At 45.4% G+C, this 24,486-nt stretch overlaps 1 protein-coding gene across 4 annotated transcripts in view; it reads right to left on the minus strand.

Annotated features, from left to right (window-relative positions):
• DCUN1D3 (defective in cullin neddylation 1 domain containing 3) overlaps nucleotides 1–24,486 on the minus strand; it is a 42,345-nt gene continuing 17,859 nt past the window's right edge. For 3 of the 4 annotated variants that reach the window (XM_035131538.3, XM_035131539.3, XM_035131541.3), the window contains exons 3-5: nucleotides 14,744–14,825; nucleotides 4,853–5,385; nucleotides 1–3,253 (exon numbers count right to left, since the gene is read on the minus strand). In XM_035131538.3, coding sequence (XP_034987429.1) covers nucleotides 2,770–3,253; nucleotides 4,853–5,283 — 915 coding nt within the window. In that variant the 5' untranslated portion in view covers nucleotides 5,284–5,385; nucleotides 14,744–14,825 and the 3' untranslated portion in view covers nucleotides 1–2,769. The remainder of the gene's footprint in view (nucleotides 3,254–4,852; nucleotides 5,386–14,743; nucleotides 14,826–24,486) is intronic. The other variant, XM_088656933.1, reaches the window with a different exon arrangement.

Here is a 24,486-nt window from a genome sequence, read left to right on the forward strand (position 1 = left end):
TTTGCACAATTTTAAAAAGGTGTTTTAATGCAGTCAATATTCATCAACAAACAAATGGATGTCAATTCCTGCTCCTGACAGGCAAGAGAGGGTGTGAATTTCAAGTATTTTTATTTATTTTTTCTTATCCAGCTCAGGATTGTTGGCAATTTCAGATCTATAAGAATTTGTCTTGATGGAACTACCAATTGGGATAATCCAAGTGCGTCCATGCAAACTTCATTAGGAAAGGGGAAAGGGGAGGGATACTAGAGAGAGAAAGGTGTGTATGACTTTGAAGTGATTTCTCTTGCATGAAGAGCTGTAGCGGTGGAGGAAATGAGCTAGCCTGCTTCAGCACATTGCATGGTTACAGGGCAATTGCAAAGAGGGGGGTCTTCAATCCCCCTGCCCAACCTACCACACAATCGGCTTTCCCATTCATCACAAGCTACACGCAACGGGATGTATCCGTTGATGGATTCCTTTTAAAAACAAAGCTCGAGTGAGTCTGTTACTCGTTAAGCCAGCCTTCGTCAACCTGGTATCCTCTGCATGCTGGAACACAACTCCCACATGGGATTTGTAGTCCTACAAGATCTGGAGGATACAAAGTTGGGGAAAGGCTGTGTTAACTATGTTAGAAGGGGGGGAGGGAGGGAAAGTAAAACCTACTTTTGCGAGCCTTGACTGAGTGACTGGAAAATTTATATGTTCATATAAAAAAGACAGCCATATGGAGGAGAGGCTCACTGCAGGTGAAAGCCTCGGCAACTATTCCTTTTCCCAAGTTTTTTTAAAAGGTTAACATTGTTTTTCAAAAATCCAGTTAACAACATAATCCGGCCAATGTTAAGGAAACTCCCTTTTTTTGGTTACAACAGTTGAAAGCGAGCAAATCATCCCCCAAACAGGTGAAATTTAAAAGAAACAAATCCACCCCAAAATAATAGGCCTACCGTGTCACTGCTAAATATTGTTCCAAAACAGGGTTCCCTTCACTCTGGTTAATTCTGGGCTTTCCAACAGCAGCAGATGAAACAGAAATCCAAGCTTTTGCTACCTCTGAATGTCTATGCGAGCCAAAGGAACATCTGCCGAACTACCTGGCCAGGCTGCTGCTAAAAAAGACACAGGAAGGACCCCAGGAGAAGAGTGGAAAATCGTATTCAGCTGGAGCTCATTTCTTTGAGCAGAGAAGAAATGGTCACTACTCTGATTTCAAAACCAAGGGCTTGTTTGTAGTTGCTGCTGTTTTAAAACACACCCTCTTATACAGATAGTTACCAGCCAAACAGGGTCGACACTTTTATCCAAGAGTCAAATATATAAAATTAAAGCAGTCTTTTTTTATTCAAGTTGTGTGCGTGTGTGTCTTTTTAAATTATTTCCTTGGAGGGTAAACATTCGGCACTTCTCTCTAGGCTCATGCTCCTGAAAGAAGAAGAAGAAGAACCACCACCACTTTGGCTTTTCAGTCAAGCAAAAGCGCTTTTGCACGGCCATGAAAATACAATCCCTTGTGGATTTGGGGAGTGGGCGGGCAGAGGAATGACTACAACCTTATAACCGAGGTAGTAAAGCTCTTATGCCCTTAACGCACAGCGAGGGATGGCCAGTTTGCAGTCGGAAAGTGGCAATGCCCATTGTACACACAAGTAGCCCATGTGAGAGGAGAATCCCATCACTTAGTGCTATTGGAAAAGGGCTTGCATTAGCATCATCCCTGCAAGGCTGCCTAGTTTGGGCATGGGGAACCTTTACTGCTCCAGATATTGCTAAAATACAGTTCCCATCATCCCTGGCTGTGCTAGAGTTGTAGTTAAACAATATCTAGAGGGCCAAAGGTTCCCCACTCCTGGTTTGTTTTCACCCCTTCACAGTCCATGCTTGGCACCCTGTTGGTGTGATCAGAGCTTATGAGCAAAGCTGCCCCAAATTATGGCAGACTTTTCTTTTTCGTAGGGGGGGGGGGAAGAGAGTAGACGGCAAGAAGTAAAAAAACAACAGCCCTCTCTACCAAACCATGTACTGCTCCCTCTTGCCTGGGACCAAGGGTTCAAAAAAGGTTATTACTGAATTCTCAGCTGACTGGCAGGTACAGAATATTCTTTCAGACAAAAGTAAGCTTTTTTCCTTGCCCATAAAAACCAGGAGCCAAATTAAATGAAGCTAGCCATGCTACAAAAAAAAGGAAAAGATGCTGCTTTCATTGGCTTTCAGAATCTTATTTACCTGGGAATTAAATGCATTTGTAGTTAACAGTTAACACTGTTAATTCATCATGGTATGAATCTTAAAATTATCACAACCTTTTAAAAAAAATTCAACAATGTAAACAGCACTACACACAGTATAGACCTGCTCTGAAATATATACACACACACATATATATGTATGTATATTTGCAGAACTTCAATCTGGCACTGTATAATTTAGCGATGTTAATTTAACCTCACAAAAAGTTTTTGTTTTTTTTAAAGTTGTGCAACCAACATCAATCTGCAACGTTTTATGTTTGAAAAAGAGAGAAAGAAACCATTTAAACTTGCAGCCAGGGGTCTCAAACATTCCAGGGGGCAGGGGGAAAGAAGAAACGAGAGTAACCCAAAATTCAAAAGAAAGTGCCTAAAATATGGATACAGGATTTTAGAGCCCTTTCAAAAATACAAGGCAGAGAAAGGTGTAAAGTAGAAAAATCTGGAGCGTCTGTAAATTCCAGAGGAGTCCGGAGCTTATGGGTAATGAAAGGTTAACAGGTTACGGCTGTTTTCGCTGTGTTAAATGGCACTAAGTATGTTGGTCTATACACAGGCTTGCTGTCTGTGAAGCTGCAACGCATTTGGTGTTCTCCTCCTTCTTCCGCCTTTCCATTTCCCATTCCACAAAGGTATCAAAGAGACTGGGCCAAGCCTCATCTTCACTGTAATTGCTGAGGTCCGGCCCAATGACCTGAGTAAAATTTAGGAACATGTTCCACGTGTCCCGGGAGATTCCCTTAATTCCTGAGGGGTTCTCGTTCAAGAAGTGTAACCACTGGTCCAATATCGGGGGCTTGTTTTGAGTGAAGACTAGTTTCCAAAGGGCAATGGCTATTTCCCGATGCAGCGATCTCTGTCCCTCCTCGGAGTCCAGGCCAAACTGAAAGGTAAAACGGTAGAGATCCTTGAACTTATCTTCTTGTTTGGCTTCATTTAAGAGGCTGGGGAACCGGGCACATATCCCATCGATGCTGTCCGCGTTTATTGCTTTGCAGCCCTCAAAGAACTCCGTCCTAGTCAAGGGGGAAAGAAGCCAGTTAGACCACCTCCTTTTCTTCAGCACCACATGCAAAAACTTCAGGGCTAGTAGTCACAGCTGCTACATGCAACTTCCTTGGATCAGGGGTGAGAACCCCCAAACCAGAACCCAGAGGGAGGAGTTGGGGGGGGGAATCAAGTGGCAAGTAGAACTGCTTCTGCTGGCAAAACGATCAGAAGAGATTTGCATTCCTCCCTTTGATCCCAATTAATTTGTGCTGGGAAAGGGGGAATCGGACAATGGTACTGGAAAGATATTCCAGTTCAAACATTCTGTGAAAACATATGCGTCACTGAGCATCATGTTGCCCCTGAAGGAATTTAAACCCCCTCAGTCCTGCCTGTTGCGCTTATTTCCATTCACACACAGTTTTACTCCGTATGCGAACATGCAAAGACATGATTCCCTCCCCAACACAATCTGAAGCCCAGTGGATCAGTCCATCTTATTTATTTATTTGATTCCTTTCATGAAATCACTGCCTTTAAAATATATTAAGTGATTTGCAGCTAAAACATCAACAATGAAAACAATTCCATACTAAAACACACACACACTCTCTCTCTCTTAAAAACACATACATAAGGTTGTCCCCAAAGGTCCACTCAGTTAAGCATTCTGCTTCCCAAAGCGGGCAGCCAGAAGACTCCAGGAAGCCCACACACAGAGATAGAAGGCAAACAACCTCTCCTGCTGTTAACTAATCTTGGCACTTATGTTCATGCACTGAAAGGTGCCTGAAGCACCAAAGATCTGTAGCTCAGTTCACAGGCTTACCTGGGTGGTGACAGTCCTCGTGGGGTGGGTAAATAGGTAAACTGCACCCCCCCCCAGCACAATACTTCTGCCCTGTATACCTGAAGGAGCGTCTCTGCCCCCATTGTGCAGCCTGGGCACCAAGGTCCAGCTCCAAGGGCCTTCTGGCGGTTCCCTCATTGCAGGAAGTTATAGGGAACCTGGCAGAGAGCCTCCTGCCAGATGTCAGAGATAAACAGACAACTTTCTGTAGGCATCTGAAGGCAGGCCCTGTATTGGGAAGCTTTTAATGTCTGATGCTTTGTTGTGTACTTTTATATTCTGTTGGAAGCTGCCATAATAATAATAATAATAATAATAATAATAATAATAATAATAATAATAGCAAAAACCTAACAGGTCAGAGTGGGACTCCACTTGGAGGGACCAGTTGCAAAAGTCTTCAAAAAGTTGAGAAAAACAACTCATTTGCACATACTTTTTTTCCAAAAAGAGAAGAATCTGAGAATCATGATTTTTACAACAGCAGGTTTAAATTTTCAAAAACATTTTTTTTTGTAATCCAACTATTTATATAACCTGAAACCATTACCCTAAGAGGCACCCTCTAATGTATAAAAGAGGGGGTGCCTCTTCGAAAAACGACACAGTGTGCATCACCTAAAAGACATGGGGCGTATGGTTTCTGTTAGAATCGTTTTCTCTTATATACAGTTTATGTAGATTCACAATCAATCAGCAAGTTAGCAATCCACCAATATTTATGTATGTCAGGAAATAAATAGTATTCGAACAGGTCACAGCTGCAGGAACTCACCTTGTGAATTTGCACATGGTAGCTGCCTGGAATTTCCATGCCAGGACGAGGACTTTGAATTCGGTTGGGTCGACACAGAGGTCGTTGCAAAAATGCTCCATGCCTTCCTCCAATATGGCATCTTCTCGCTCGTCCTTGTATCTCCTAAATAATTCCTCAGTCCTGTGGAGGGATGATTCCTCCGTGCCAGAAACTGGCTCCTTCTTCGCATCCCCGGAAGAAGAAGGAGGCTGACTAGACTCTACAGAGGCGTCCATTTTCTTTGTCCCATTGACCAGGATGTCCCCGGAGGATTTCCCACCGACGGTGCAGTGCTCCTCCTTGTGAATCGTGCTCCGCTTGCCGTGAGCCTTGCCGCTCGATTCTCGGTCGCCATTTTTGCTGCCAAGAGTGGAAGAAGGATTCTTGCACTTGGTGACGCACTGGCCCATGGTGTCCCACGCCCAGCGGTTAGAGCGGCCCCCTTGCTATCGCACGCCCACGCCGCTGCTGCTTGGTGGGTCTCAGCATGCCATCATTGACGGTGGCACAACCTAGGGGGAAGTGGGTGGAAAAATTGTTTAGAACAGGGGTGCCAACGTGAATAAAAAATTGGTGTGTGTGTGTAAGCCCCACCCTGCATAACTGATCACATGACGCAGTGCACAGACACCAGTTGAATGGCAATGCCCATCAACTTGGAGGGGGGCAGCCTCCTCAAATATTTTATTGAGGGGGCCAAAGATCCCTCAGTCCCTAGGAGTTGGCTCCTATGGTTTAGAAATAACAATAAAACAATGAACAGGGTGGTGATACAATGACTACTGCAAGATCTAAACCACTGAGCCTTTTAGGCTTGCCATTCGTAAGGTTGGCAGTTTGAATCCAACCAACAAAGGTGAGCTCCTGTTGCTCTGTCTCAGCTCCTGCCAACCTAGCAGTTCGAAAGCACGCCAGTCCAAGTAGATAAATAGATACCACAGTGGCGGGAAGGTAAACGGCGTTTCTGTGCGCTCTGGTTTTCGCCATAGTGTCCTGTTGTGCCAGAAGCGGTTTAGTCATGCTGGCCACATGACCCGGAAAGCTTTCTGTGGACAAATGCTGGCTCCCTCGGCCTGAAAGTGAGATAAGCACCGCAACCCCATAGTTGCCTTTGACTGGACTTAACCATCCAGGGGTCCTTTACCTTTGCATGTATGCATCACAGTTGGTGCCACCTTCCAAGCAAGAGAATGGAGGAAATCCCCTAAGATGCTGCTACCACCTGTAGTTTATAGAAATACTTAAATTGAAAGCAACTAACTTTAAACAAGGTGTGTTGCCCAATTAATCAAAGACGCACTTATAGTCAGTTGAATATATAGTCAGTTGCCCAAAATACCTGGAGAAGGATGTTGAGGAGCACTGGAGAAGACAGAACTGGGCTGAACAGTCCCATCCAATATATGACCTCATCCTTTGTTCCCGCTTTGGATACTCTGGCTTGACTCTTATCTCATACACAGTCCCAGATTGCAGTCTCTGAAGGATTCTTGTGCACCCCACCCCCAGTTATGCAATGCAGCCTTGCAGAAGTGCAAAATGTGTTTGGCCAGGCCTGCCCCGACACCACAGGAAGTGGCTGTTTCTGGGGCAGTACTTTGCATGTGATCCCTGCTGAAGCTCTCAAGGCAAGGATTCTAGTGCAGCCTGCAAATTGAAGGCAACCTAGTGTAGCCTAGTGGCTAGGTCACTGAGCTATGGATGGGGAAGTAGGCAGATCTTTCCTCTGCCATGAACTCATCTGGTGATTTTTAGTCTAAGACCCTTTCCTCCCCCCCCCCAACCTATTTTTATAAGGCCACTATAGGGTTGCAATCAGATCGTATATGCAAAGAAGTCTAGAAATCAGAGTTGTCACAAGTAGCCAATTTCTGCCGTTGACTGAATCAATGAAAACAAATATATTCTCCAGGTGTTTGGGGCAACTGGCTGATGGCACATCATCTGGAGGGCACCAGGTACAAGATCTTAGAGAAATAATATCATAGAATCATAGAGTTGGAAGAGACTACAAGGGCTATCCAGGCCAACCCCCTGCCAAACAGGAAACACCATCAAAGGATTCTTGACATATGCCTGTCAAGCCTCTGCTTAAAGACCTCCAAAGAAGGAGACTCCACCACACTCCTTGGTAGCAAATTCCACTGCCGAACATATCATTGCAAAAGGCCCTTACGAAGCGGATTAGGTCCAGGATATCGCAAGGACTGCCTGATTCCTTATACTGCCACCTGACCACCAAAATATATGAAGGGAGTCTTCACTGGTGATCAGCCATGGCTCAGAGGCGCATCTCATGATTTACCAGAAGCCATGCATTCACTGCATGTGATCCCAAGCCAGTGGAACTCCCTCCCAACTGAGATCAGGTAGGCACGTCCTCCTTGCTGAACCTGCATGGTTTATGGCTAGGCACAGTGCTAAGAAATGCTAATGATTCAGAGGTATAGAAATGGCTTAAATTAAATAATTAAATGATTTAATTAAATAATTAAATGCCAACCGCTGCTTTTAATTAGAGATGCCAGGGATTGAACATGGGCCCACTGACCTATGGGCTTCTTCCCAAGGTGATGCTAAACGTCCCCCCCGCAGCCCTGAGAGGGCTCGTCTAGGATCCTGCTGCGCCCCCATTAAGACTGGCATTGTTGCTTTATCGAAGCCCTTTTAAACAGCATGCTTCTGCGAAGCTGTGACCAAGGTTGTTGGTTCGCAAATTCTATGTGATTCTGCTTGCCTCTCGAGGAGGCAGGACAGGTAGCATGAGAAACATCATGCCCGCGCAATAAAAACTGCTTACAGAAACTCCCCTTGTGCCAGCCCAATATGCTTCAAATCTGCCAGGAAAAAAACACATGCGTGGATTCAGCACAGTCTCCACATTTATTGTGGGCGTACCTAAATGATCCCCCACCGCCCCACAGGTCTCTACATTTGGAAGCACCATTTAAACTGTGTGACGCCACATTCCCTCACCTCTGCACCTAGAAAGCAGCTGTGGCTTCTCCCAGTGGCCGACTGGCAAGAGGTAATCAAAGGAAATTCCTAAAATTCTTACTGTAACACAGGGTTACAAAGAGGTCGATTCATGCGCTGAATTTGCCGAGACAGATGACTCTGACCCAGAATCTTTTTCAGGAAGCTATTTAAAAACCATAAATGCATTTTAATAGCTAAGCATCCAAGGAGCTTTACGATACCCACAGTTTGCATCAAGCTACTGCCAAGTTTGGATTCTTGGCTCCATTTGCTGCACTTTCTCTTCCACCACTCTCCAAAGTTTGGATTTTACAGTGGAAATCTAAAGGCCCGCGTCCCCCACCCCCCAAAAAACCCCCATGCTGGAGCAATGTGCCTGGGGAAATGGGGGTGGGGTGGGGGAAGTATAAGAAGTGATATTCCAGCAATATAAAAAGGCTATGATGGCGACAGAACGACTTGCCTTCTGTGGGATAAATCAGAGGCATGTTGCCCACCCTGATCCAATCCCATAAAAACTGCTAAGTTATCATTAAAAAGGACATGGAGTATTGAGGCTGGATGAGATGGCAGATGGTTCTAATCATGGCTCAAAGCTAGACTAAACTGCGTTCTGTGCAGAGTTGTCTTTAACGGCTCTTGGAAGCACAGCAGCCCGCCTCATAAGGGATGCTGTGCCAGTGGGCCAGATAATGCACATCGCTGCTCTCTTCCAACTGGAGTGAGTGCTCAAACCTGGTTTTATCTTGGAGGCTGCCAGCTCCTCTACACCATCTTTACAAAACTTTCAGCTCTGCCAGGGCAACCTCCCCGGCACACTCCATGAATACGCCAAATTTATGTAACAAGAGAATGCTGCAAAAGGTATCTGCCTTTCCAGGGGAAGATATGCTTACGATGCAAGTTTTTGTCATAAAAAGGGCTGGAAATACTTTCTGGTTTAAAGCAGACCTCTGATGAGTACGGTTTTTAAAGGCAAGCATTTATAAATCATCCATACTTTATGGGGAAAGATGGGTGGGTTTTGAGGAAAGTTATTTGGAAGCGATGTTTCACCGAACAACTTGCCAAGGGTGGGTGGGCCCAATGCTGGTTAACATTGTCATAATCTGACTTTGAGGGTGCTCAGACCTCCCAAGTCTGTACCGATAATTTTTCATTCGAAAAAGAACTTTTGAGGTAGGATTCTCAGGGAAATGTACTTGCCAGCCAATTCCAAGCATTTCCCCGCTGGGTTCAGTTCATTAAAGAGAGATCAATACTTTCAACAGTACTTGCAAGATCGAACTTTTGCTGCTCTTAGAAAAGCTTTCATTTCCAAACAATGCCTTCAGCCTATTTGGAGGGAAAGTATAAAAGGATTCCCTATGCACAGCGGATGTGTGTTTGTGGTAACCCGGTCAGTAATCACACAGTCCAAAGTTGGAGCGAATGATGTCCCACCCTTCAAAAAGGTATTTCAGGAGCATTTGAAGATGTTTCCTCTTCCATCTTCCTTTAAAACATTTAACATTGTTAGTCACCATAATAAACATATCATTTTACTGATTAACTGCATTCTTCAGAGATCTGGAGAAAACTTGTCTGAAGTTTGATGCTGCTTGATGCTTTCAAGATTCCCCTCTCTGGATATAGATACACACAGACACACACTCAACACTTTGTATTAGAACAGAGCTTTCCAAACTGTGTGTCGCGGCATGGTAGTGTGTTGGCTGCAATGTGTTGGTGTGTCGTGTGAACGCTCCCTGCACTCTTCCCGGGGCTGGAAAGGGGTTAGTTTAGCCTCTGGTTTGCTAGTAAAACTGATTTACTGTGTCACGTGAAATGATGCATGTCCAAAACACGTGTCACAAACATGTAAAGTTTGGAAAGCTCTGTATTGGAACTTTCAGGTGTTCAGAGCAATCGAGTTTTTATCCTTATAACATTTTTTCAGCCCAGGGTCTGTATCCTTCCTGAGGTCACATGCCAATGGTGGGCAGAGAAGAACAAAGTGCAATTTGCCTCAGGGCAAGATTTGAACCAGGGACCTTTTGATCCATAGCTCAGCCTTAGCTACTATGTTAGCTGTTCTATGAAAGTAACATATGACAATTGGTGACGGGGACCAGCACTATTATTCAGCAGCAGTGTATCTCAGTATCTCGATGGTGGTGGCTGTTTCTTTTTTATCTCAAGTCTCTTCTAAATTTATGCTACCTCCTTTCCAACCCAGCCCTGAGCACCTGTTGAGAAGAGGCCCTCAAATTCGCCAACCTGGCCCAAGGTGCAGTCCCAGAGGATGAAACATCCTTGCATATAGCTGCCTGCTGTTGCAGCACATGAGCAAAAATCTGAGGAGGCCTAGGACGAAGATACCAGAGCCACCGCCTCCCTTACGCACCTCTGTGATGCATGATCAGATCAGCATCCGAGGCCCTGCTCCATGTCCCTCCATCTTCTGAAATTCAACAGGTGGTATGAGAGACGGGGCCTTCTCGGCTGTGGCACCCTTCTTGCAGAATGCCATTCCTCCTAGGGAGGCCCACCTGGCCCCATCATGGCGTAACCCTTCCACACCACACGTTGAAGACCTGCCTCCATAAGAGGGCTTTTAAAGATCAGGAAACTGGGACTGTTGGTGAATCGATAATGGTTGCTATTGTTTTGTGGTTTGAAAATGTCAGTAGTGCATTTGCTTCAGACTTCTTCTGCTCACTGCCTGGAATCTCTTTTCTAATAGAAAGGCAGAATCAAAACAACACACACAAATCCCACAGCAGCAGCAGAAAGGGAGTAGAACAAGACATCTCTGTTCTGGCTTTTAAAAAAGCCATACACACACAGAAGCACCATTAGAACAAAGCAGTGGCTCTTCCCACAATAGGATGGGATGAGGAGGCCAGTGGGAGGTGGGATGGTTATGAAGAGCCTAATTTAGATGCATGACACGTTATCCTTAGCTGGCAGAATTGTGTGTGTATATGCACAGACAGACACACACACTAGAAGGAGAGAGAAATGATGCCAGAAGGTCCCAGCAATGCAAGAATTAGGTGTGTCCCATTACTATGTAGAGCATGAATGCAAACAAGAGCCAGGCAAGAGAGTTGGAAAGATGAAATCCGAGTGGATGTGACCCACCCCCAGCTGGCGATGAATTGGCAAATGAAGATGAGCAGGATGCATCAGTATGTTTCAAGAGGGCCAATTACTACTTCTTCTTCTTCTTCTTCTTCTTCTTCTTCTTCTTCTTCTTCTTCTTCTTCTTCTTCTTCTTCTTCTTCTTCTTCTTCTTCTTCTTCTCCTCTTAAGTTGCTGTACCTAGCTAGCCATTCATTGTCTCTATCGAGCCCTGAATCCAACAGCGTCAAATCTGCAACCAAACCCCACTAGAGGCAAGCTGGGAAATATTTATTGGCTGAAGGAGGATGGGCTTTCAAAGTCTGCTCCCTAATGCCCAGGGCTCCCCCTCATTGGCTTCCTAGCAGGTCTGCAGGACAGCACCTGAATGACTTAACGTGATGGGAGCCTAAACTCTTGTCTTGCTTGCAAATGCAAATTCAAATTCAGACAACCTCTCTCATCACAGGGTGCATGGGGCAAGTGGGAAAAGGGTAATTGTCTAGCCCATTGGTCTTCCACTGGTGGGTCAGAGCTCACTAGTGGGTCACAGCCTGATCCAAGGTGGGTTATTACAGGAGTACTACCAACATGCAAATATATGACAAAAGGTTAGGAAATGAGTTCCTATATGCATGTTTGGATTAAAAGTGGGTACTGGGTCAGAAAAGGTTGAAGACTACTGACCCTACTAACCTGACCAAATGCAAGAAGGAAGCAGACACTGATTACAATTAAATATTACTCACAAAAAAACATTCCTACACTTATGCTCATGAAAGATTTGCTGTCCCTCGCGGACAGAACTAAAAAGAACCTAGGGCTATATCCAATTCTGTTAAGAGTAGACCCACTGAAATTAATGAACCTTCATTAGTCATGCCCATTTATTTCAACCTGCCTATTCAAAGTAGGACAAGCATATTGCACTTTTAATTTTTATAGGCAGAGTAGAGAACCACAATTTGTTGGAATAGATTTTCAGTAGGGAGGAACAAGAGGCTAAGAGAGACTTGCCCAAGGCCATAAAATGAGTTCAGAGAGAGAGAGAGGGAGGGAGAGAGCACATTTGCTTCTGACACTCACATGAAGTTTGCTGTTTGAGCAGCAAAGGCTACTGCAAAACAGGTTACAGGATATTCTTCACCCTCCAGCTCTCTATAGGGCCAGCCCAAGGGTGCCTGCCAGCCAGATTACCAAAGTTCAACCGGAAACAGGAATTGCCCATTGAATTTCATTAAGACTGTCCACACTTTGGGCGAGGCATAAACCCTAGGTTCTTAGCTTTAAGTCTAACGTACTGTTTTACTCGGTTAGACCAGAACTCATTTACACAGAGGAAAACTGCCAAACAACACATTAAAAAAACCATCATTGACATAGAATCATAGAGTTGGAAGGGACCCAAGGGTCATCTAGTCCAGGCATAGGCAACCTTGGCTCTCCAGATGTTTTGGAACTACAACTCCCATGATCCCTAGCTAACAGGGCCAGTGGTCAGGGATCATGGGAGTTGTAGTTCCAAAACATCTGGAGAGCCAAGGTTGCCTATGCCTTATCTAGTCCAACCCCCTGCAAGGCAGGAATCTCAGCTAAAGCATCCATGACAAGATGACCATCCAACCTCTGCTTTAAAAGCACCAATGAAGGAAAGAGTCCACAACCTCCCGAGGGAGTCAAGGCTCAGATGTTCAAGGCTCAGATTAATTTTACGGGATCGCATTTCTACCCAGATCCCTTGAAAAAGCTAAGTTTGAGGGCTTTCTCTCTCTATATGTAGGATGGTGGTGATTAGCAGAGGGGGCGTGTGACCAGAGGGGATGGCACCCATCACACTCATTCAAAAACCCAATGTGCATACAGACCTAGAAAAAGTTGGTGAAGGGAAAACGCACAAAGTCAGACACATTTGGGGGATGGGGAGAGAGATGAGGGCTTGAGGAGGATGAAACTTATTTTAATCCTTTAGCATTGTGTGTCATTAAACCCACAAACTAAACAGAAGCTCTGTGCAGATTTGCATAAAGCTCATTTCAAAGTGTTTATTGCTTGTGGCCACAGGCAACTGCACAAAGACAGTAAGATTCATTACATTGGCTTTTCCTCCCCTTACTCTCTCATAACACTGAAACTCGAGGACATCCAATAAAGCTGAATTCAGGAAAGGCAAAAGGAAGTACTTCTTCACAGGGCGCAAAGCTAAACTATGGAATAAGCTCTCACAAGAGATAGAGATGGCCAGTTTGGATGGCTTTAAACCTGCCTTTAGCTGCAATTCTGAAGTGATCCTGCAGTGAACCCAAATACCAGGAGAATGTAAGGGGCATGATTCCATCACTGTTGAGGTTTCAAAAGGTGCTTCCATTTCTGACACACAGTTGGCTTTCTGCTTAAGTCTGATTATAGCACCTCCTCCTTAAGAGGTCAATCAATCCTCTTAAAATCATCATCATCAGCAGCAGCAGTTTTAATCAAGACTCCAGTTCCCCTGGTTGAAGGAACCAAACATTAGTAAGCTTACATTTGTCCCACCAGGGGTGGGACTCTGCACAAGTTGGAGCCACAGCTCTTTCCCCCTGTCTGTTGCTCTCCTAGTTGCAGGAAGCTAGACAGAGAACCAAGGAGAGTTTGGTTGATGTGCTGCCCCCCCCCTTTGCGTCTTTCTTAAAATTCACAACTGAAAAGAAGATTATAAGAGACAAAAGATTGTATCTATGAAAAGCAGTAGGGACCACAGCTTAGTGGTAGAATACGTCCCTTTGCAAAAAGGCTTGATCCTGGTTACACCAGTTAAAGGATCTCAGCAGCAGGTGCTGGGAAAGATCACTGGCCAGGACCCTGGAGAGCTACTGCCAGGCAGAACAGAGAATTCTGGGCTAGATTGTCCAATAGTTTTGTGGATAATTCCTGTCCCTTTTCTTATAAATCAGGAGAGTGATACACATTTTCCATCCAGCAGGCATTTGGCCTGTGTTATTTATGGAGGTAAATAAGCCAGCCGGGACAGAATTACACAACCGCAGATAATAGAATCGGAAAGTTGAAAGGCAGTTTCCAATATACCATATTCACTCGAGTCTAATGAGCATCTCTTTTTTTGCCAAATTATGCTGCAAAAAGTTGGGTGCGCATTAGATGGTACATTAAAAAGGTAAAGGGGCCCCTGACCATTAGGTCCAGTCGTGACCGACTCTGGGGTTGCGGCACTCATCTTGCGTTATTGGCCGAGGGAGCCGGCGTACAGCTTCCAGGTCATGTGGCCAGCATGACTGAGCCGCTTCTGGCAAACCAGAGCAGCACACGGAAACGCCGTTTACCTTCCCGCTGTAGGGGCACTTTGGCGTGCTTTCGAACTGCTAGGTTGGCAGGAGCTGGGACCGAGCAACGGGAGCTCACCCCATTGCGGGGATTCGAACCGCCGACCTTCTGATCAGCAAGCCCTAGGCTCTGTGGTTTAACCCACAGCGCCACCCGCGTCCCTAGATGGCACATTAGACTCGAGTAAATAAGCATCTTGCCATCAGCTCCCGCTAGCCGGCAGTGAACACCACCTGTTCATTGAGGGTGTGTGTGGCTGTGCGCCCCTCAATGGAGAGGTTTAAAGGACCCTGCACCTCACTGCCGGCTCACACCACCCTCCGGACACAAACAGCCCCCCAAAGACATCAGCTATAATATTGGCTGGCCAAAAGAGGGGCTGTCTTTTGCTAATGGTCGAGTGGTCCAGACTGTCTGAGAAGCACACTTGTCCGTTCTACGAGAGAGCAACCATAACAGAGGACTTACATGCTATCCTCAGAGGAGCAGGACGGCATTGCAGCAAGGAATCCGACTCTCCACCCTCGCATCAGGATCTCTCCATGGAACACTGTGAAAAACAGGGACATGGTTTAGAAATCTTGAAAGAAGGAAATTTCAATGGCTGCAGCACATACGAGGCTCAAGTCACCACCACAAAGCAAAATTCAAAGGTGGCAGCTTCATTTATGTGGTCATTGCTCATTGCCGATGGGTTAATTCATACCAGGGCATATATGAAGGTTAGCTGCTTCCAAGTACTCAGCCACCAAGTTGCATAAAGCATTTTGGCGAAGATGCCATTAGCAATTGTTGGTAGAATACCAATTAACATTTGATGCATTTAGGGAAGGGGGGAGGACATCTGTAGCTCTGCAGGTGTTTCTGGACTGCCACTGTCATCATTGTTGACCGCTGGCTGGGACGGATGGGAGCTGCAGTCCAGCAATATCTGTAGAGCTGCGGTTTCCCTCCCCTGATTCAGAGTATATAAACAAGGATTTTACATAAGCAATGGTGAACTAGTCCCCGTGCAGAGATGGGACCCGGGTGCATTCAGAAGATGTGTCTCCAACAATCTCAAATCCATGAACGAGAATGCAAGTTGACTCAGGGCAGAAGTACACTGCAATGTATTTAATCAGTTTTATGTCTTGTTTAAGAGATTGGAGAGGGTCCTGAGAAGCCTGTTATTGATACGGACACTTTCACTTCTACCTGTGAACATTTCAAGTTCCCAGAGGCAGGAGAAGGTCTCAGTTGTATGCCTAGGAATCTCTAAAGGGTTTTTAGGTTGGCTGCGGGGTACCTTAGCCAATACTTTCCTCTGGGTGCCCCAACACCAGAGGTGGGGTAAGTTACAGTAAGAGAAGGGAGCCTCTTTTCAATGAGGCACCCAATCTGTGGCATTCACTCTCCAGTTTTCTTTTAAGCCATGGTATCCTTCTAAAAAAAGCTGACATTATGAGCCATCAAGCCTTAGAAATGCAACTTTCCCTAAAAGTTCCCAGAGTTTGGGGCACTAGTATGTGTGTTCCTCACAGACACATCGTGGAGCACTGTTTAGGAAACCTGGATTTAAGGGCATCTATTATGTTGTTTCCTTATATTGTTAATTGCCACAGAATCTCGTGATGGAAGAATGGTATATCAATATATAAGATGCAGTTCCTATATTCAGGGTTTTCCCCCAGCCGGAATTCAGTTCTGGCACCTGTGTGTGCCATTGCCATTATAGGAGAACAAGGGAGGCATTCATGGTGAGCTCCAGCACCTCTTTTTCTCAAAAAATAGCACTGGCTATAATACTTGGGGGAGGTGGGTACACGGGTGGTGCTGTGGTCTAAACCACTGAGCCTCTTGGGCTTGCCAATCAGAAGGTCGGTGGTTTGAATCCCCACGACAGGGTGAGCTCCTGTTGCTCGGTCCCAGCTCCTGCCAACCTAGCAGTTCGAAATCACGTCAAAGTGCAAGTAGATAAGTAGGTACCACTGCTGCAGGAAGGTAAACAGTGTTTCCGTGCGCTGCTCTGGTTTTGCCAGAAGCGACTCAGTCATGCTGGCCACATGACCTGGAAAAACTGTCTGCGGACAAATGCTGACTCCCTTGGCCTGTAAAGCGAGATGAGCGCCACAACCCCAGAGCCGTCTGCGACTGGACTTAACTGTCAGGGGTCCTTTACCTTTATCTTTTTTATAATACAGTACTTTTTTAGTGCATTCAAGTCACCTCCATTTGGCAATCCACCAATCACACTTGCATGGTGAACGTCTGCTTTTCATCAGCGAGCGAGCTCTTCCTTACAGTACTGACGGCCCAACATGGCGAGAGAGAGCTCTGCTTTACAAGGCCAACATGGCAAAAAACATTTGGCAGCTCACTTTTCACTCCCGTCAAGTTATGCATGAAAGCCTCCATGTCTGCTTGGCCAGAGACTGCAGCCCATTGCCGTTTCAGTTCTGGAAAGCAGAAGGCTCCACAGACAAACCCAGTTTCCTCATAGATTTGAGCAGACCTCTTTTGTATGCCAAGGAAGGACAAAGTGATGTTCTCTTCCCCACCTAGGCTGCCCTACAAACACGCTGCATCATACCCAGGTGCCAAGCAATTGGAACATCTGTTGCAACAGACAACAGTGAACTCTCCCTTACTATTTTGGGTTCAGTTGTGTTGCAAATTGTTCTGTAATTGGGTTGCATGGTAGCCCTGACAACATTTGTCCATAAATAGCTGCCGACTGGAGGGGTGGCGGGGAAAGAAGTCGACATTTCCAAAAATATTTTTAGAGGGTGGTATTTTTGGAGAGAGAGGTGCATTTTCTGGGCTGGGTGCTTAGAGGAAAATAAAGACGCACTTTTAAACAGACCAAGACAAAAACAACCCTGCAGCACACACTTTATTATAGGTGACTAGCTAGTTACAAGCTGGACCATAAAGAAGGCTGATCGCCGAAGAATTGATGCTTTTGAATTATGGTGCTGGAGGAGACTCTTGAGAGTCCCATGGACTGCAAGAAGATCAAACCTATCCATTCTGAAGGAAATCAGCCCTGAGTGCTCACTGGAAGGACAGATCCTGAAGCTGAGGCTCCAATACTTTGACCACCTCATGAGAAGAGAAGACTCCCTGGAAAGGACCCTGATGTTGGGAAAGATGGAGGGCACTAGGAGAAGGGGACGACAGAGGACGAGATGGTTGGACAGTGTTCTCGAAGCTACGAACATGAGTTTGACCAAACTGCGGGAGGCAGTGGAAGACAGGAGTGCCTGGCGTGCTATGGTCCATGGGGTCACGAAGAGTCGGACACGACTAAACGACTAAACAACAAGAACAAGCTAGTTACAAGCCTAACATCAGCGATGAGCAGCATTACACAGGAAGCTGTTTGGTACCGAGTCAGGCCATTGTTTCACTGAGCTCAGAGCCTGCCTACATTGACTGGCAGCTCTCCAGGGTTTCAGAAAAGGGTTCCCAGGCCTACTTAAAGATGCTGCGGGTTGAACCAGGGGTATTTGCATGCATAATATCCACTGAGCTGCAGCCTGTCTGTGACAGCTTCCGTATCACCAGGACCAGCCAACCTTCTTGCCAAACTCTGTTTTCCACCTCTTGCCTCCCTCTTGTCACACCTCTCATTTCCTTCAAATCCTTATTCAGTGCCCACATTTCCTGACACACCTTTGGCACAACTACAGAGTCCTCTGGATACTGCAGTAGCCAAGTGAAAGCATACATAAATGAAAGCCTTACATGCTCTTCCCCTATCTGTTGCCATTTCTCTAAGAGCTCTAGCTTAATAAGAGAGCATTTGCCTTGCACATAGAAGCTCCGAGGTTCAATCCCCGACATCTGCAGGTAGTGGTTCCTGCCTGAAACCTTGGAGAGCCACGGCCAGTCAGTTTAGACAATATTGAGCTGGACAGACCAATGGTCTGATTTGGTATAAGGCAGCATCCTATGTCTCCATTCCTTGGCTGTCTGTGCCATATTTTAGATTGTAAAATACTTGGGGAAGGGATTGTGTCTTATATTCTAAAGCAGCCTTCGTCCAACTTGGTGGCCTCCAGAGTTGGAAGGGACCCCAAGGGCCCATCTAGTCCAGGGATGTCCAAAGTTTGTTTTGGGGGCTTAATCTGGCCCGGATTAAAGTTGTAGAGGTTTTTTTTTTTTTTAGGATTTTACCCCAGGAAGTAAGCCGCCAAAGGGGCCAGATTAATTTCCTGGGGTAAAATCCTAAACAAAAACCTTTACAACTTCAATCCTAAAAAAAAAGCTTTGGTCAGTCCTTTGGCTGGCCCTTCACTTCATCAAATCTGGCCCTCTTTGAAAAAGGTTTGGACACCACTGATTCTAGTCCATTCCCCTGCAATGCAGGAATCTCAGTTAAAGCATCCATGACAGATGGTCATCCAACCTCTGCTTAAAAACCTCCAAGGTCCAGGACACCCCTGGACTAGATGGGCCCTTGGGGTCTCTTCCAATTCTACAATTCTATGATTACCCCTTCATCCTTCACTTTCTAGCATGGGGTTCTACTTTACTTTTCTCCTCTCTAATGTAGCCCAGACACTACAGCAGAAGAGAAATGAATATAGAAGGGAATCAACTGCCATGAGCTCCACCACCTCTCATGGGAGTCTGTTCCACTGCTGAACAACTCTTACTATCAGAAAGTTTTTCCAAATGTTTAGTCAGAATCTCCTTTCTTACAACTTGAAGCCATTGGTTCGAGTCCTACCCTCCAGAGCAGGAGAAAACAAGCATGCTCCCTCCTCCATGTGACAGCCCTTAAGGTATTTGAAGATGGTTATCATATCTCCTCTTAGTCTCCTCTTTTCTAGGCTAAACATACCCAGTTCCTTCAAATGCTCCTCATAAGGCTTAGTTTCAAGGCCCTTGATCATCTTGGTCGCCCTCCTCTGCACACGTTCCAGCTTGTCAACATCCTTCTTAGATTGTGCTGCCCAGAATTGGACACAGTATTCCAAGTGTGGTCTGACTAAGGCAGAATAGAGTGGTACTATTACTTCCCTCTGAATGACCTCTGAGAACTCACATTCAGACTTCTAAATCAAAACAGAGCTCAGAGAGAAGTTTGAACTTCTATATAATTTTATTTTTATGCTGCCTTTCCATAGTTAAAAGTCCCCAAACTTCCCATGATAGCTGTCTACGCTTCCTTGGGGAAGCCTAACTCACTTCTGACAGCTGCAGCTCTGGATAAATTCTGTAAAACCATCAGCTACCAAAGGTTGCCATTTTCTAACATTATTTTTCTTGTTGGTAGTGGGAGAAGTTGTTTAAATCTTAAGCAAATAGTGAACCTTTCAGCATTGTGTGGACTTTCTAATGAATTGACTTTTGTAAAGAGAGATTCATCCAGATAACATCACCATATTATATGAATAACATTTTAGGTTCATAATTATCTACTTATATATATGTACATAGATAAAATTTATGTATCATAATCAATTTAAAAATAAATAAAAATGATAAATAAATAAATTGGAAGGCTGTGTGGAATAGAGGGGAGAAAGTGGAACAATTCTGCTGAACCTCTTCCATCTAAAACAGGGATTGGGACCCTCAGGCCTGCAACCACCCAAGCCACATCCCTCACCAGCCCTGCTTTGCACGCTCCTCACGTGTGTTTGCCTGGCTAGAATGTGTCCCTGAACTCTGATGAACTCCTTGCTTGTAAGGATGGAGGATAGAAAGGACCTTGTGAGTGTGAAGAAACATTGCCTGCTGTATAAAGGTGATATTCACATTTACTGCTCTTTCTGTGTTGGCCACAGGCCCTGCCCACGACTTCCACAGAGCTCCTGTGAGGTTGCCCAGAAAGGGGCTGAATTAGCTCCCCACCTTTATGCCAGCTCAGTTGGCAGGGCATGAGACTCTCAATCTGAAGGCAAAAAGTTTCGTGCATTGCAGGGGTTGGACTAGAGAACCCTTGTGGTCCCTTTCAACTCTATGATTCTGTGCACCAAGGCGACATATCAAAATACAGTGCCTTGAGGCTTCCATGAGCTGGAGGAGAAATTCCACAAGGAAGCTCAGTTCCTTTCAGAGAGAAAAGAGGTCCGTCCAACCGCCTTAGAAAATGAGGAAGTGTAACTGGACTAAAGCCTCACCCACTTTAACCCAAATTGTAACTGCGATTTTGGAGGGAAACCACCAGTTCCCCTTTTGTTCCTAACCAAGAGTGGTTTTTTAAATTATTATTTTAAGAGCTGCTCTGCAAATTTAGATGCAACCACTGTAGGAACCTTTCATAAACCTTCTGCAGATGAATCTTCATGTGCAAAACACAGCAGCCACTCACTATTGGGAAGCGAAGTAGCAGCAGCAGCAGCAGCAAGGCTCACAAAACCAATTCTGTCCTACTCCAGTTCTGCTTTTGCTATCAGCCAGCAATGTGTCATGTGCGTCCCATGCTAGCACATCCCCAAATTGCAACATCATTCATATGATTGCAAGATCTTGATGGGAGTTCATTCTTCTAACATCTTTTCAAGGACTCCGCCGGAATCAAACATCTTAACGAACTGCCATGAAAAGACGATCACCCAACAGCTCAACTGAAAGTCAGGTTCCTCTCCAGGCAAATGTCATCCCTAGCTAGCAGGACCAGTGGTCAGGGATGATGGGAATTGTAGTCCAAAAACAGCTGGAGGCCCCAATTTGGGAAACCCTGCTCTAGTCTAATATTCTGCTAGTTCATCTGTCAGTCCTACGGACACCAAGCATCAGAAACGAAGCACCAAAACAAGGTAAGCCAGCCTTGTAAATAAGGTCCAGAACCTGAGACTGGTCGTGGGAGTGAAGAGGAGAAGATGAACTATGTGACACACACACACATCCCCAAACACATGCTTTTGTATCAGCAATTCAAACATTTCTTTTGAAATGTAGATCTGGAGCGTGGAACAGTAATTATTCTACTTCTCTCATGCACCAGCTACAGGATATATCTTTCTTTATATCACAATATTTCAAGCTCTAAATAATTCCCTTTCATGTGCAGCACTATGAAGGTCCTTCTCAGATTGAGTGTGTCTGCACTGATTTCTCCCATCTATGAAGTACTGGGTCTCCCCTGGGCTTCCCTTGTGTCAAGGCTGGCCCACAACCTGCGATGTGGAAATCTAAATCCCAGGATCAGAATAAATGATGCACATCCCATAGGTTTTGCTTAAGTGGATTTACAGAGCGGTGAGCCAATTTTAGCGTTCAGGTTCTCTCCGAAGACTTCAGCAAAGCAGCATAGGAAGGGGAGGAGAGACATCAGCTGGACCAGGAGATAGAAACACCACAAGAAACAAGGGGAAGAGCAATCTAATCTCTAGATCTCAGTAAGACATATTCTCAATCTGCACAATTAAGAATGCACAAGATTCTTAGTAGGGCCATTACCTTCACCTCACCGGACAAGCCTTTCCAGAAAAAATTATGTCATTTCAGATCCACCATATACTTAAACCAGTTTTAAATGCTTTTAAGAGTTACATCTTTCCCCAGAGGTTTTGAAGTCCGTATTGTGATATCAGCTTCAAAAATTTTGACCTGGCAATTTATCGTGAATCATGATGTGTGCATGTGTGTTATGCAAAAATCACAATGTGGGAAGAATTGTGGAGCCAGCCAATGCCTCTACATAGCTCCATCCTTATTTCAAACACTGTGATATATCAGTACAAGTGGTACCTCGTTTTTCGAATGTCTCGGAAGTCAAACATTTTGGTTTTTGAACGCTGAAAACCTGGAAGTAAATGCTTCTGTTTTTGAGCATGCCTCAGAAGTTGAATAGCTTCCACTGAGTCCCCGTCCCCCCCAATTTTATCCATTAAATTTGCAGGCCACCCTTTGCACCTTAGTTTTCAAACATTTCGGAAGTCGAACAGTCTTCCGGAATGGATTACATTAAAAAACCGAGATACCACTGCATATCACAATGTTTAGCTGGTAATATATCACAATGTTGAAAACCAGATAACACCCAGCCCTACTGATAGCCTCTACATAGTTTCAACCTTATTTCAAGCAATGAGAATCCATTGTCGCCGGGACCGCATAACACCGGTCCTGAGAGATCTGCATTGGCTCCCAGTACGTTTCCGAGCACAATTCAAAGTGTTGGTGTTGACCTTTAAAGCCCTAAACGGCCTCAGTCCTGTATACCTGAAGGAGCGTCTCCACCCCCATCATTCAGCCTGGACACAGAGACCCAGCGCCGAGGGCATTGTGAGAAGTGAGGTTACAGGGAACCAGACAGAGGGCCTTCTCAGTAGTGGCACCCGCCCTGCGGAACGCCCTTCCAACAGATGTCAAGGAAATAAGCAGCTATCCTATTTTTAAAAGACATCTGAATGCAGCCCTGTTTAGGGAAGTTTTAAATATTTAATGCTGTATTGTTTTAATATTTGGTTGGGAGCTGCCCAGAGTGGCTGGGGAGACTCAGCCACATGGGCAGGGTACAAATAATAAATTATTATTATTATCCAAACACTTTTGTTACTGCTAAATAATTCCCACATGCCACTTGCAATCTGCAGAGCCCTTTGTTGTCTGTCTGTCTGTCTGCTTCATTCATCCACCCTGTGTCTTATTATTTCACAAGTGAAGAACCAACTCTGACCAAAATTTGGCTGGGCCGTGGAAGAGGTGGGACTTCCAATGCTGCTCTCCTAGGTGGAGAATCTTGTTCTAGTCTGTTTCCGGGGGCCATATGCCAGTGCCGGGCAAGGCCAGAGACAAAGCTGGGCAGAGCAAGCAATGTAAATTTTGACTTTGTGCAGTGGGCTGCTTTATACACACATTCACACACCCCTATCTGCCCTCCATCTAGGCAAGCAACAGACATTATCAATATTCGATGACACATTTCCAGCGAGGCAAAAACACTCAAGGAGGGCCAGTGACTATGACATGTCTTGCAGAGAAGGGGTGTGCTGGGGAGAGTCCCAAGGGCCAGACAGAGAAACTTGGAAGGGTGAATTTACCCTAAGACTGTAATTCCTCCACCTATGAAATTGTATAGTGTGTCCCATCCCCAACTCCCATCATCCCTAGGTAGGGATGGAAATTTCAGTCCAAAAACAGCAGGAGACCCAAGTTTGGGAAACACTGATCTAATGATCTAAGACCCAAATGCTATCCAGTGGTTTTACCCCCCCCCCCAAAAAAAAACACCTACCGTACCTTTGCACTACATATATACAGTCTCAATGGCAAAATCTAGCTTGCAAACTGAAGAGCTGCCAGCAGTTCCACAACTGTGATAAAAGTCGCAGTGGATGTACTTCAAAGAACTAGCAACCCCCCCCCCAATCCCCTGGCACCTTTAACACTTGGATGTTAAGTGACCCACTACTGGCAATAGCCCTGGTCCAAAATCAGCTGGGGGGGGAGGGTAGTAAGGAGACAATTTTAAATAGGCTGTGACTGTGCTATGGTGTCCCTGGAGAAGCATGTTGTGTTTGCAGCAACAAGGAGGGCGCAGATGCCGCCTCTCAAAGCCAAACATTCTTTTTCGTCTTCTGGCCAAGCGGCTTCTATAAAGGAAACAGCAGTTCCTGGCTGGAGTTTTAGAACAGCAACACATTCCAGCCTGTTCAGGAAAGGTTGCTAACAAAGCTAATTTGCATGCCACTGTTTACATATAAATATGCAAGTCTGATGAAGCCATCGCTGTTAAAGCTCACTTTTATTTTGAGGACACTGGATAGGTGAGGACAATTTCTGTACAGAGGAAAGAAAGGGAGAACAACTCAGGTGGAAGGAACTGGGCCCCGGTAGTAGCCATCAACCAGTCTAAACCATTTGACAAACCTGCATGAGCAGCTGTTCCAAGTGTTCAGTTGGGCCTCAAAGTCCCAGTAAGGACCATGTTGCACTCTTAAATGCTTCGTGCAAGCCAGAAATAGCTCTTTAAAAGAGATTCCACAACTAGCAAGGGAGGCAGCTGTAGTTGCAATTGATATTCTTTGTCACCACTGCACACCAACATTAGCCTCCATAGAAAGATGAAGATAGTATCTCTAGAGCAGGTGTGGCACACTCTCGGACATCCAGATGAAGCTGATCTACAACTCCCATTTGTCCTAGCAAGCATGGCCAAGGGGCCAGGGATGATGGCAGCTGTGGTTCAGCAACACCTGGAGGGCCAAAAGGTACCCCACACCTGCTCCAGACCAAGGTGTTATGCTTTGGAGGCCAACATTGCCATC

This window comes from Zootoca vivipara, chromosome 13 (genome assembly GCF_965207765.1).
Source record: "Zootoca vivipara chromosome 13, rZooViv2.hap1.1, whole genome shotgun sequence".
Lineage (NCBI taxonomy): Eukaryota > Metazoa > Chordata > Lepidosauria > Squamata > Lacertidae > Zootoca > Zootoca vivipara.